Source organism: Lissotriton helveticus, chromosome 4_1 (genome assembly GCF_964261635.1).
Source record: "Lissotriton helveticus chromosome 4_1, aLisHel1.1, whole genome shotgun sequence".
NCBI lineage: Eukaryota > Metazoa > Chordata > Amphibia > Caudata > Salamandridae > Lissotriton > Lissotriton helveticus.
The window spans coordinates 701,052,454-701,067,080 of record NC_136063.1 but is presented as its reverse complement, the minus strand read 5'-3'; the positions used below and the strand labels follow the sequence as shown (position 1 = coordinate 701,067,080).

The window sequence follows — 14,627 nt, the reverse complement described above, 5'->3', positions numbered from 1 at the left end:
GCACTCACCCTTGACCCTCCTGACTCTTACGTCTCATCTCCCTGGCACTCACTCCTCACCTCTCTGGCACTCACCCTTCACCCCCATGGCCTGACAGTCACCCTTGTCCCTCCTTGCGTTCACTCCTCACCTCCCTGCCACTCACCCTTGACCCTCCTGGCACTAGCCCGGTTTCCCCCAAGAACAAAAAGTAACAAGCATTGGCATAGCCAATAGGTCCAGCTTTTGGGACATTATAAGTGTTTAGGCACGAAACAGTTGATGTTGTTGCACCAATGATATTGTGCTGCATAACTAAATACTTAGAAGGTCCCAAAAGCGAGACCTATTGGCTATGCCAATGCTTGTTTTTAAATATTACTATTAATAAATGTCACTCAATTCAGCGATGCACGTTTAAATGTACTTGAAGCATTGATAAATGTCGAAAACTATTTTGTTTTACATTTTAAAGTCCTTATATTTTTTCATTATTACATTTTTGTTGCGTGATTGACTTCTTTTGATGGCTCTGCTCTTGGAGCTACGTGAACCAGACTGACCCATGGCACAGCTTTCCCCAAAGCTGTCCGATGAGATCCGAAAGCAAATGTGACAGCACAGGAGACCGTGAGTCGCCAACTCTGACTGACTGTGACGGCATGGCAGTAGAGGCGGAAATGAGGTTGGTAGGCGGAGCCCTGAACCAGACATCGCGGCCCGCGCTGCGGAGCTGCTGGTTCACGTCGTGTTGACGTCACGTGCGTGCGCTCGATCACCGGCGCGGCTCTTGTTCTGGACAAGATGGCCGTCAGTGCAGGTGGGTGTGGGGTCTCTGCGGGGGATGGGGTGCAGCGCGTACCTGATGGCTTGTGACAAACATTGAGGGGGGTGCTAGGGAAGGGTACCAATAATTGGTGCACCCGTCTTCCCTGAGGCAGCTGATTTGAGATATCCTTACAGGCCGGTGTGGTGGGACCCTCCCTAGAGAAGGCCCTGTACGTTGGAGAGGGGGTGACGTGCGACAAAGGGGTTGTAATCCGCAGCTGGACGCACATGGCAGGTGCCTGTCATTGTCCCCAAGCCCATTGGCCGTTGTTGCACTTGCGTTTTAAGTGAACGAATGCAGTGATTGTTATATATATATATATATATATATATATATATTTGTTTGTATTGTTGTCCAGTGTAAGTGCACAGTGCCGTATTCATGTCCTAACCCTTGTCAAAGATCACTGTGCCTGTTACCGTGGCAGCTGCAGCCATGGCCACTTTAGCAGTGCTCTATCGCGTCGATGGTGTTCTGTCACTGTCAGTGTACCTTGGTGAGCCTCGTTACAGTCGCAATGCATACTCAAAAGTCTCCCTTTGCTTCCTGGACGCGATTGTGATCCCTAGCGGCGCCTCTGTCGCAAGTCATATTTGCAGCTCCTTGATTTGACATAGTTTCACATCTGTGCTGTCACGGCTCACTAACTGTGTCATTTTCCTTTCTGCAACAATTTCGCTGCTGGTTCAAGAAGTACCAGGGCAGTGTTGGCCCCTGTTACCACCTTTAGTAATACCATCCATTTAGTGTATATTGAACCTGGTTTCCAAATGTCGTCTTTCCGCGTTTTCGTTCTCTGTTGAAGTGATTACACTTGGCTATGACCCAGACACTCTCACGACTACAAGTTAGATTCATGAGCAGTGTAAGTTTTCCCTCTAATTCTTCTTCTTTCTTTCTTTTTTCTTTTCTTTTTTTTTTTTGTCTCTGTGCGGCAACATAATATTTGTGAGAGCTCCTTTCTCAGCTGTGTGTGTATTGGCAATCATCCTTCAGTGGCTTTTTTACGAAAAATTATTAATGTATATATTTTTAAATGGCCTCCTCTGCATGCTCTTGTACACACATAGCCAGCCATTTTTTGATTTCTTTGTAATAAAGTTTTTAAAAAACAAATTAATAAGCAAGCGTTGTCAGTGCCAAACAGTATAAAGCTAACATCAGACCTACTAACTTTGCCAATGCTTTATTATAAATATTACCCCTCAGTATTTTGGGGGATCGTGCATTACACAGAATAGCAGACAGCAATATTTGTTGACCGTAGGTAGAATTTTACAGAGAGTTCCCTTTGAAATCTGAGATGAAGAATAAAATTTTAAAGCATACTGGAATACTCGTCTCTGGCCAAACAATGCCATTTAAAGACAACTTTACTATGCACTTTCTGGGCACTTGAACAGGAAGATTTGGGAAACAATATAATTTTACAGTTGGTTTGAGCATTGTCGCCTAATATGTTTGAAAGGAAAGTAACATTTAGCAGGAAAGATTGATCATAAATTATTAGTATACAAATTTAGCTTAAAAGATGATTTGATATATCTACCCTAGGGTAAAAACTTGAAGAAAATGTGGCAGGTTCTGTATCTAAAACTGCATTTAACTGGCTTTTTGAGATAGTCCTAAACACATTTGTTGGCAGAAATGGGTGCAGGGTCATGATTTCCTTATCCTCTCAACAGTTAGTGCAGCAAAAAGCTGTCTAAGATGAAGCCTAGATCAGACAATAAAACCCTTGCAAGTTGGCAGGGTAGTAGATCAACCTATGGGTGTGTGAGAACAGTGAGCAGGAGGAGTTCTGGTCGGGAGCATTGGTTCATTCTCCATTCTTAGAAACCGAAGTTAGCCAGTTGGCAATCCCATCCTGATCTGGAAATTATTTTTAGTACAATAGGTAGGTTTGTGATTTCCTCTTCATGCTTGTGTTTTTCTTTCTTGCCCTCTATTTCACCGAACAGTAGATCGCATTTGGCTGAGCAGGCACAGTCATAGCAACTGGAATGGCGAAGAGGCCCCAGCAACATTTGGAAAGGAGAACCACATCTCTTCTCCACATGCATGTGACCAACCCCACACGATGGTAGATCTAGCCAGCTACATATTCTTGTTTGGATGTACTGGCAGACATTCTTTTTCCCCTTAATCTCTCTCTTACCTATGTTCCTACTCTTCCCCGTCTTGCTCCCTCTCTCGCTTTCTCTGTGCAAACCTTTCTAACTTGCATGTTGTATGCGTTTTCACCACCTCTTCTCTAATCTTTTCCCATACTCAATACTGAGAGAGGTTGGAAATTTACTCTTGACTAGGGCAGAAGTAAAACTTCTTCCAGGCCCGGGGGAATAAAAGTGGTTGGAAGGAAAGTGAACTTGTAAATTCAATTTTTTTTTCGCATGAGCTTATCTTCACATGCATATTTTGCTCGTGCTAAAATACTGTTCTCAAATATTTTTCAAGAGTATGATTTTTTGGCCTATTTCTGTAAATGATTGTGAATTCTTGAAAGCAATAAATCTACACCAATGCAAGGACATATTTCATGTCTGCACTTTTGTGACTTTCTGCAAGAGTTGGGCCCCTATTAAGTCTGGTGTTAACCAAGACCTTTTGTTTTTATTAAAATTCCTTCTCTCCACCTATAGGCTGACTTCACTCTGAGTGGCAGAATTCTTCTCTTTTGCAAGGAGCATATCGGCACATAATATAGTTTAATTCAGTGCCAGGAGATACTGTAGCAATGTGTGCTTTTTGAGACCAAAAATATTTTTCCCGTTGTTCGTTATAATGGTGCGGACTCACTAGCAGCTCTCAGAACAATAACACTTTACAAAAAACCATGGCAAGAGAAGATGTGCATTGAAGAAGACCAAAGGCTGACCACCCATGTCAGACCTTTTGGCTTTGCAAATGCGTGTTTATTTTCATGTTTGTACATAATCATTTTGAAACTGGTTACACTGATTTTCCATTAGGAATATTTTTGGAAAATACTAGCATGCATCAACACATTTTACTAAATGATGCTTCTTACGTAATGGTATTTAAAATTTCGCAGTTGTTTAGCAATTTTTTTTTCCTAGTTGTATTTTTGTGTTAATATTTTATTTTGACCGCAAAGAATCATCACTCTTGCTTTCAAGCTTCTGCTAATGTTTGCATCTAATCAGAGAGCCTTCTGGGAATATTATACATAGCCTCATATTGGTAAACTTAGCAAACGTGTACAAATATTTGTACTGAAACCACTGTCAGTAGTGCAGACAGAGCATACAACTTTTCCTTGGAGTGCTCACCCTAATAATAAAGGCTGTGCATTAATGAACAATAAATGCAGGTTCAAACAGCATTAACATATGGACACACATTACCCTAACTGCAGACAGTGCCCTTTCTTGATTCATAATGTGGTACAGTAAACAGACCGCCAAAGGGCCTACTTGTCCAAAGGACAAAATAAACATGAAAACTTGTTTACCTTGACCCCAAACAAGATCTCCTGGGTGTCGCGATGCAGACATTTTACACCTCAGTTTTATTTAAGGATTCTTTTTCTTACAAGCTTCTTGTTTTTCAGGACAAGACAGCACACGCTGTGAGTCACTCGAGGACCCTTCACAAGGTTGTGAAAACCTTAAGCAATCCAGAATACTCCCACCATCTTCCACACGTTCTCACATGTTTACTTGAACAGCCTCTGGCTCTAAATCTGGTCTAAATCTGGTCCTTCATCTTCACACACCAGTCCATGGCTGACCTTCAGTCCTACAATTTGGGCAGGAGGCTGTCCTTCCAACGTCAGGCGATTTTTCTCTTTTCACCAGGAGCATGGCCAAGACCACCAGTGTTCGCTCAGCCCATTTGCTGCCCACATCCTCCATAATTCTCAAGAGCGCAATCCTAGGGGTTAGCACGAGGGCGGTGGGGAATCCAGAACAGTTTCAGTACAATGGAGTTGCCAGTACGTCGTCACTACGGGACAGGCCCAGACCACGTGTAAGTCAGCGTCCATTGTGGAGCACTTGAAACAAGTTGTTGATGGTATGCTACAAGCTTGCCAGAGACTGCGGGGTGTGTACTATGCAAGTAGTTTAGTTGGAGCAAGCGCAGCTGTGATGAGATGGTGAGGAAAGATAGAATTCTTGCGTTCGATCTCAAAACCAAGAGGTGGGGGGAGGGGGGGGCGGCATCAGAGAACAACTCTGCTGGGCGTAGAGAAAATGAGGACAGGGTCTTCCTTACAAAGAGAGTGGTTCTGCCGAAGATTTGGAGTAGGAGGGCCGCCAGTTACTGAAAGATTCCTTTCATGTACATTACCCGTGGCCTCAGGTTAAGGTTCCATGTCAGGCCTGGTTCCAGACATATACAGACTCCCAGGCATTTAAAACTAAGCAGTCTCATCGGTATAGATTCTCACCAAGAGTTAACCTCTGCATCTCCGCAAAGGTGAATCAATAAAGACTTAGACCAGTTGGTCCAGACCCCGAGACTTCCCTATATTCCTTGTATAAAACCTCAGGTATGTTTGAATGCGGAATGTGGAGTGCTCACGGCCCAGAGTCCCGGGGACAGGGGAGGCACAATAGAACATCTTCTGCGTATAGGCTATCATTCCCTCCACCAGCCCAATGCAATGCCAAAATTTGGCATCACATCTAACTATCCTGGTCAGGGGCTCAATCATCTGGGCGAAAAGAAGTGGAGGCAGCTGGCATTCTAGTTTTGTTCTTTTCTGAAAAGAAAGAGATCTTGATAGTACTCCGTTATTTAAGGATTCTATTTAAAGAACGGTTTAAAAATGAATCTGAACATTTTAATTCAAAAGCAGGCTAGGGCAGTTACAATAGGCAAAAATGTGTAGTGTTTGCATAACTTTTAAAACCTTCTTGCTTCCTGTCTCTTCCTATCTTTCTTTCTCATTATCTTTTTGTGATCTCTCCATATCGCTCCTCATCTGCCTTGCGTTCACTTTCCTCAATTTCCTATTCCACCCTTTGGCTCAACACTCTGTCTGTCCCCCTATTTCTCCCGTATTGTTTGCATTTCACTCTTCAGTTATCTATATCTATATCATACTTTTAGTTTTGGCTTCCACCTGTTTGTCTTTCCCTTTCGTATAAAGTATTCACTATTTAGAATATTTACTAACTCTTTGAGCCAGCTTTGCAGAAAAGGGACATAAACCCAGTGCAAAGTGTTGGACTTTGTATCACAAAAGTGATGGAGCCTTCACGTAAATTAGTAGTGTTGGGATTTATGTTGATCTTCTTTGGAAACTTGCTTAATGTAACGCAAAGTGGTGCTGTGCATTACTTTTCTTTAAGGTTTCCTTTCATGGCTGGTACATCGCGTTCCCATGCAGCCACCCACGTGTTTTCATGTAAATTACTGTCTGGTAATGTATGTAGATCTGGATTTTCACCAGAACATTATGCCTCCTCGAGGCTGGCGTAACTGTGGAGCAACCTTTAGAAGTCTCCACATTTTTCCAACTTTACATGGGTGGTGCACTGTACACAACACTAGAAAGTGGGACATGTATTAAGGCATAGTTTTTGTACTGAGTGTTCACTTCCAGTCCAAAACCTAGGCTTGACAGAATGCACCAAGCCTTGCACTTGGTGTGAGTTTGCGCAAAATGCACCAGCATTGGCTAAGAGAAAAACAGTGCCATATCTTAGTAGACCTGGTGCTGTTTTTTGGGTTTCACCTGCCGAAGGCTGCGCTCTGCGCAGCTTTTCGGCGCAGGTGAAATCCTTTGTTGACAATAAGGACTTCTGGAACGTCCCCCGGCTCTCATTGGCTAGCTCCATAAATGGAGGCTAGCCATTGAGTGCCGGATCTGTCCGTCAAGGCCGGACCAGATTCGGGGGCGTTCCCGAGATTTTTTCCCAGGGCGGAGTTACGTTTTTTCCCGTTCCCTCCCCTTTCACTGAAAGTCTGTCCATTCCCGCCCCCTCCGTGTGCCTTTCCGACCCCCCCTCGCTGTCCTGTGCACGTTTCCCGCCGTCCGTGTCCTCTCCCGCCCCCTCCCGCCGTCCGTGTCCTCTCCCGCCCCCTCCCGCCGTCCGTGTCCTCTCCCGCCCCCTCCCGCAGTCCGTGTCCTGCACCGGCTCTGAGTCACTGTGTTGTGCACCGAAATATGGATGCCGGCATGGAGAAGGAGTGCAGCGCCCTCGGGGGGCTCTTCCCGACCATCATCAGCGACATGAAGGTAGGAGAGGCTCCTGCGCGCATCGAGAGGGGTCGGTGGGGGGAAGGGCGCCTCTCCGGGGACAGGATGCAAGGAAGTTCTCTTTGGAAGTGGCCCGCTCCGTGTCTGCACTTCCCCACACACACTGCGGCATAGGGCCTCTTAGCAAAGGTCCCTTCTTGATGCGGGGCCCGTGGGCGGTGTGGTTTAGAGGGAGTCTGCCCTCGGTGGGTGGTAGTTAGTCCCTCCTCCTGACTCCTGCTCGGGCAGTGCGTGCCTGTGTTTTCCTCCCGGCCTCGTTCGCTCAGGTCTGTATTTTCTACTGTTGCTACTGCAGCGTTTGCTGTGTAACAACAACATAGCGACTAGACTTCTCCTCCGCCGCTGCGCTTCCTCGTGCCGGGAAGACGCGCTGCAGAGCCTAGAACAGCTTTTATGGCATAGACCCCTCCTCCGGTGCCTGCCTGGACCAGAGCTCCTAATCCTTTCTCCCCCTCACCCCTCTGACCCCCAGTGTTGTCTCGGCTATAACTGGGCCCCGGAAACAGACCGGGTGGCCAGAGAGCAGAACAGTCTCTCCCGAGCTTTCTGCGAGACAAGGGGGTAGCATGTGTGTAGTCTGTGTCCCCTTCACAGACTGCTTGACAGCAGACATAATCATTTAGTGAGTGGGGAGATATGACGCCCGAATGACAGCCCAGCCTTTACCTCTGTCGAAACACTCCAGTCAGACACACAAACAGGCAGCCACATAATTACGTCTTAGAGGTATGCACACCGACAACACACAGACTGGCACACCGACAATGAGACACTCAGTCTAGTGTGCATACACTCACAGACTCAGGCAGACACACATCAAGAGTCGCTGACTAGCAGACCGTAAACAAACACACACAGCCATGATGCCACACAGACACAAACAAGCAGCCTCAGCCAGTCAAACTCACAAAGAATGGCACACACATTCAAGCACGCAGGCATATAACCACAGACACACTAACACACCATTAGACAGTTATGGAGATATGCGCATGCATACAGGAACGCAAATCAAGCATACTTACAGACACACACCAGCACTCACAGGCACACATAAATGCACTGTCAGTAAGACACTTCACAGACACACACATAAACACGGTCAGACACTAAGAGGAAACCACAGGCACATGTGCGCAGTGGTAGTCAAACAGAAGCGCATACCCGCGTGCACAGCAGCAAGCAAACATGCACACATCCAGCAGGACCTCCACAGTCACACTTACACCTCTCACCCTGCTCACACACATACTTGCGCGCACACAATGTAGACCTCAAAGTGGTGGGAACAATAATCTTTCTTGGGCACAAAATATGAACTGCACCTCTTGCAATTTGGTGGCACATTTTTAAAACAAAAATCACAGTTGCTACTTGCATCTGCCAGGGTGTTATAAACGTCCCTGCACTGCTTTCAGTTCTGCCCCAAACACATCACTGCGAACGTGCGGTGCAGGCTACAGCCAAAGTCCATACAGACCATCGCACAGTCAAAGACAAAGAATCAGTGCGAAGTCAGCGCCTCATCTCAGGTTACAGGGGCACAGGCATTGTAATAGAGGCGAGGCTGTCCTTAATAACTTTAGAGCTGGGTCGATAGACGGGTAAATGGCTCAGTAGATAAGCAAACAAATGGGCTAAGGAGAAGGATGGACAGATAGATGGTGTAAGTCAAACAAGAAGGCTGGGTAGACAGATTGACTGACGAATGGGACATACAGGTATAGAGACAGTGTAAACAGAGAAACTGTTTTGTGAAAGGCAGCCATTAAATCGTTCAGCCCACTCTCCTGTACCACTCCAGATATATACTGCATTAAGACATGTGATTCACGGTGTATATATAGTGTGGCATAACTAGAGATCGATAATGTGATACGAATTTCTTCTCAGGGACATTGAGACGATAGGAAGTCATTCGAAAGAAACTAAGTGAACATTACAGTTTAGGGTGCTAGTGATTATCAATACGACTTAATATACTGAGCTCCAACTTTAGGGTTTTTTGAGTTTTCCCAACCCTGACAGTGCCTAGTTTGCACTCTCAGCCCAGGCAGACGTTGTGTGTTGCTTATTCTATCCTGTAGTTCCCACACGTTCGATTGTTCCTTAGTTCCTTTACCAGGTGCACAGACATTGGTCCATAGAAATTGTCTTCAAATCTTATATTTTAAGTAATATGACCACAGAAAGCATTGATTCTATATTAAAAACACAGCTTTGAACTATACCATTTCCCGCTAAAAGGCAATATGTCTCTCCATGTGTTCCCATACCTGGCGTGTCACGTAGTTTGATGCTTACTTCCCTCCATATTGAAAAACGGTAGATGTTTCAGCACCCAGGCTAATATGCTGCATTCCTAAATACATATAACGTCCCAAAGGTGAAACCGATGCATTGCAAATGCTTGTCTCTTATCCTTTGATGCAGCACAGAAAGAAACGTTGGTTGTTGCACTGCATTGGTCCCAAACTTAGTAAATCTGCCCATTTGAGTTTATCTCCATCTCAGGCCTTTCCACTGTGCATAGAGTGCCAGGGGTGAAATGCTTGTGTGCAGTGATTGCAGCAGGTGTATCCTTAATGTAGTGAGATCCTGCTTTCTTTTTTCACTACTGCCTCGGTTCCTACTAGTCTGTCTGTGTGTGTGTATGTATGTATAACATTCAGACGCACATAATGCTGACAAACATGTAAAGCGGAAGTAGTCTGACCCAGACAGCAGTAAACATTTCATCTGCAAATAAATCCATAGACCCGTAAATGCCAAAGAAGCTGAGACAAGTCATTTAATTTATTTCTGTCATTCATAAAGTGCCACCTAGCTCAAAGACAACGGGTGCTCTTCAGTTAGTTGGAGAAATAATAAAAATTTTTAGAGTAAAACACACAAAATAAAAATCCAAGGGTAATGCCAAAAATTGAAGACTCATTCTCGCTTCCCCTTTTGTCTGCACATGATGCTTTCCAATTGATTTGTTATTTTAAGTTGGATATCTCATCTTCACCACATTGCATGATCCTTGCAAAATCTCTCCTCCCCCACCCCCGCCTCAATTGACACCTATTCGAAATGAACTGTCGCTAGAGTGAGTCACATAAAAACATGTACTTGTATTAAGTTCACACTTGCTGCAAAGGTCATCTGTTTCTGACTCCCAACAGCACATTATAAAACCTTTTCACAATGCTCGGGTGTATATCCAGGTGAGAGCAGGTAGAAGCAGTGTACAGTGTCCGAATGAAAAAGCTGTTGATGGTGGCAAGTTGTTATCCACCTCATAAAAACTATGTTGAACATGCACATATTACTGCTATATCACAAATTAAGCCATGGGTGCAACCAACACATTATAACCAATCCCCCGACCTCTTTTGGTGTGGCTAGGTTGGAAACCTCTCCTGTCCCTCAAAACACCACTGTGTCTTCAGCATATTTTGAAAAGGTGTAAAATAATGTTATTTAAAAGCATAACAAATATGCAGAAGAAGAATACACTATTTGAAAGACACACAGTCCTAAAACAAGACATCAGAAAGCATTTGTATGGTTGTTAGAAAGAAACTGCTTTCTGGTCAAACTCCATCCTTCTAAAGCAGCCACAAACGCATACTGTTGATTTTAGAAATTAAAACCGATTTTACCTTGCAAGGCTTTTGAAACTAGCTATGCTAACGTCTGTTCCTTTACTTTATTTCAGTCCTTCTTTTTTCACAGTTGAAATAATGCGAAAGCTGAGGAAAGATTTACAAGTTTAAACAAACAAAAGCATCTTTAATTTTGTAGATGAGGTGTGCACTCTACAAATGTCTATGCGCGGCATCAAGAGGAAAGATGGGTGGCAGCCCAAGCATGCACTCTACAGTGAACTGTGTTCATGGTACCCCTCAGTTGTGCCTGCTCACATTCAATATTTTACTATGTAGTTGGACTTGGCAATCAGATCCGTAGCATCAGGCAAAGCTCGATGAAGAAAATGGTTACACAAATAAGCAAACAAACCTAGCACTAGGTAGTGAAACAAGGGTGTTCCCTGGCTCTGTATAGATGTTATAAAAACGTACAGGTACGTAAACCTATTAACGTTGTGGTTATTCACAGTTTGAGAATGACTTGTAGCTTTATGACGAAGAATTGTAACACTGATGGATGGTAAGAACCGTGGAGGTTTTGGGACAGATGGTACAGGAAAACCAAACGCCTGTGGAACCCCTTTCACTTAGTGGATTTAAGAACACAAGGCTTATCGGAATACCGTTCAGAACTGTGGCAATGTTGTACTGTGGTTCAGATATTTAGAAAACTTAGGGGCTCATTAGTATGGCGGGCGGACTTTGTCTCCCCGCCATACCCCCAGAAAACGGGACCGCCCGCTGAGGGTGCAGCGGTCCCTCATTCACAATTACGATGCGCCCGCCACACTAACGGGCGCATGCCGCAACACCGCCCGCCGCAATGCCACAAAGGCAGGTTGTGCCTTTCAATGCACAACATGACAGGCACCGCGTGGTGCCTGGCACGTTGTACATTGAAATGGTACACCCCCATGTGCACCCCCCCCGCAGAGTCCCTGGGGGCCCGCAACAGAGCCCCGCATGCACACACCGTATACCAACATGTTCCCACCCACATCTTAATATGGCTGGCGGTGTCTAACAGACACTGCCACCATATTGAACCCTTTTCCGCCCGGTCGACTTGTCGACTGGGCGGAAAAGTGGCGGACGGTCTTTCCGTCTGCCGCGGCTCCCCCAGCCATAGTAATATGGCGGTGGTCTTTGCAGCAAGGATGGCGGGCGGATCGCCCCGCCGGGCCGGCGGTGGCGATCCGCCCGCCATCCTAATGGAGCCCTTAGTTATGCGTTTGACCACAAAGGTTTATTGACTGTCAAATTATAAGTAGGCAGTAATTTGTTCCTTTTGTTTGACCAAGAGCACAACCCTTTTATCTGATTATCTGAACAATAACTTCAAAGTAACTTAGAACCTGATCATCTCAAGGCTAGACTCGGGCAATGCGTTGTATACTTCAATTTCTTCAGCTACTGGAAAAAACTACAGGTTCTCAAGAGAAAGTTGTCAAAAGCTATTTTCTGTATAATGATGGATGAGCATATTCGGTTAGTCCCAAGAAGGTTGTATTTGGCAGGCTGGAGTGAATTTAAATTTCTGTCTGGTTTTACTTTGGCTGTCTTCACAGGGGGCTTTAGATTTTCATCCCCACGTCAATTGCTGCCGCTCTCTCTGAGCACTTTAGTCTCCAAAACTGTAAATTTGTTGATCACCCTTTGGCTAAAGAAAATGCTTCAAGGCATGTTGCTTTTGCAGGGCTTCTGTTTTGTTGAGCTATCCAGAAACATTTTGATGAGAAGTAGTAGCGCAACATCCATCTCCTCTAGGGGTAAAAATCTGTATAGCGTGAACCTCTGAGCAAATGTGTTTTTTCCACCTTGTTTCCCAAGTTTGTTTTCCTGTCCTTTTGAAGGGCTCATTCTCTGTGATCTCGTCCTCACGGATGCTCTAGAGAATCTTTGGTCTGATGGCATTCTTTATTGTACTTATTGGTAGCTTTTCTCATTGCAGCGTGCTATATTGGGCAAAATATAATGTTAGTATTCCAAAGTACTGCATCCCTATATAGATTCTTGGATCTAAAGTTGCGTTGCTGTTAGTGAGACTGGATGGCTATTACAAACCTTGCCACAGCAATCGGTGTTAAATCAATTATGCCACTTGTGAGGTTAACAGCCTGATCTTTTCTTGTGAGTCCACTTCATTCTTGAAATAAAGAGTTTACAGCGATAGCAACGTCTGAAAACCTTCTAGAGCCGATGTCGCCAACCATATCTGTAATAAGAACTATTTAAGATGAATGAAAATAATCATGAGCTACTAATATCATTAGTGTTGTAATCGTGACACATCAGGTAGCATCGACAAGTCCATTCTTAGTACAGATTCTGCATAATCAAATACTGTATCTTGTATTTTTGGCACAGTTCTAGTGTTACTAAAGAATAGGTGCAAAAAGGTTTCATATATATATATATATATATATATATTCTCAAGTCTCCATTTTATACCATAGTCTCCATTTTCAATTTGTTAAAGGCTGCCCTGAAATCCACAAAGTGATAGTATAAGGCAGATTTGTTAGTTCTATTGGACGTAAGGGTAAAGTGACACTGGGAAATGCAATGAGCAGCAAACAAGTGTCTGGTCTGAAACCTTTTTGATCGTTCGGTAGAAGATTGTGTTAATTGACTTGTATTTAAAATCTTTAAAATAAATTTTGACAATTTTTAACAGACAAAAATCCAATAAAGGGATCCAGTGATAAGCTGATTACTTGCTGCCTGGGCTCTTTTTTGGTCAAAGCCTACCAGACAGCACAGCTGTCTTGTTTGCACAAGGCATCTTGGGGACATTCAGGTAGATTCCCTTTGGAATGCATTACTTCCATTGCTTACCATTGGCTTTATGGTTTGTAACTCTCATTTTCTAGCTTTCTATTTGCTGAATTTATTTATTGTAACCTCTTTGGTGCTCAAGACTAGCCCAGCTCGTCATGAGTCACAATGGAGCTGTGCTCATGACGAGCTGGGCTCGTCATAACGGTTCGGCGCCGCCCACTAGCGATTGATTCCCCGCCTGTGCGGGCGAATTAATCCGTGGGCGGGGTCGTGACGAGCCCAGCTCGTCATGAGCACAGCTCCACTGTGACTCATGACGAGCTGGTCTCGTCGCAAGCACCCCGGCGCCACGCTCACCTCCCCACCCCCCGCACCGTGGGGGAATTACCCCCGCAGCGAAGGGGTTAACCTGTCAAGCTTGAGTTTTTCCCTCCCCAGGAGTAAAGCCTTTTCACACTACCTCTCCTTGTATTCGTCCACAAGTGCCCCTTTTTGTAAACATTCCTGTATATCTTGTTCTTATTTGCATATTTGCTGTTCATTCAAAGACAGGTCAAATGTCGGGCTCTGTCTTCTGAGGGTGCTTGGTGTTTACTTTTCTTTCTGTGACTTAAAAGTGAGAGGATTTATGTGACAATCTTGTTGTATACTGGGAATAGGGAAGGGCATTTTTTCCCTAGTACACAGCCTTCAAATCAGCTGTGCAAGTCTTTCAGAATATATTCTAAATAGTAGCACAAAATGAACCACATTTTTTTGTTAATTCTGAAGTATTCAAAACAAATCAATACACTAGGTGATTCCATTTCCACACATTGTTTGTGCACTGTATAGTTTTATTGGTAAACGTGTATGTGCACATTTAATGGTCATTTCAATTGAAAATGTGCTGTTTGTAATAAGTGTGCTCCCACACCATGCATACTCCACCTCACTCTACGCCGCTCCACTCTACTTTGCACCACTTCATTCTATGCCACTGCACTCTGCGCCACGTCACTCCATACCTCTACTCTACCGATTTGCACTCTACACTGCTCTACTCTTCGCCACTGCCCTCTACACCTCTGCCCTCCACACCACTCCACTCTCCAACACTGCCCCATTGCACTCCATGCCAATACACTACGCCAATGCACTCTACTCTGTACCACTCCACGTCCCTCCACTC

At 44.6% G+C, this 14,627-nt stretch overlaps 1 protein-coding gene across 2 annotated transcripts in view; it reads left to right on the top strand.

Moving 5' to 3' along the window:
- The first annotated feature begins 644 nt into the window (after positions 1-644).
- Positions 645-14,627, top strand: part of UBE2V2 (ubiquitin conjugating enzyme E2 V2) — a 163,682-nt gene continuing 149,699 nt past the window's right edge. The window contains exon 1 of one of the 2 annotated variants that reach the window (XM_078687319.1): positions 645-799. In XM_078687319.1, coding sequence (XP_078543445.1) covers positions 784-799 — 16 coding nt within the window. In that variant the 5' untranslated portion in view covers positions 645-783. Of the gene's footprint in view, positions 800-1,020; positions 1,043-14,627 lie in introns of those variants that run through there. The other variant, XM_078687320.1, reaches the window with a different exon arrangement.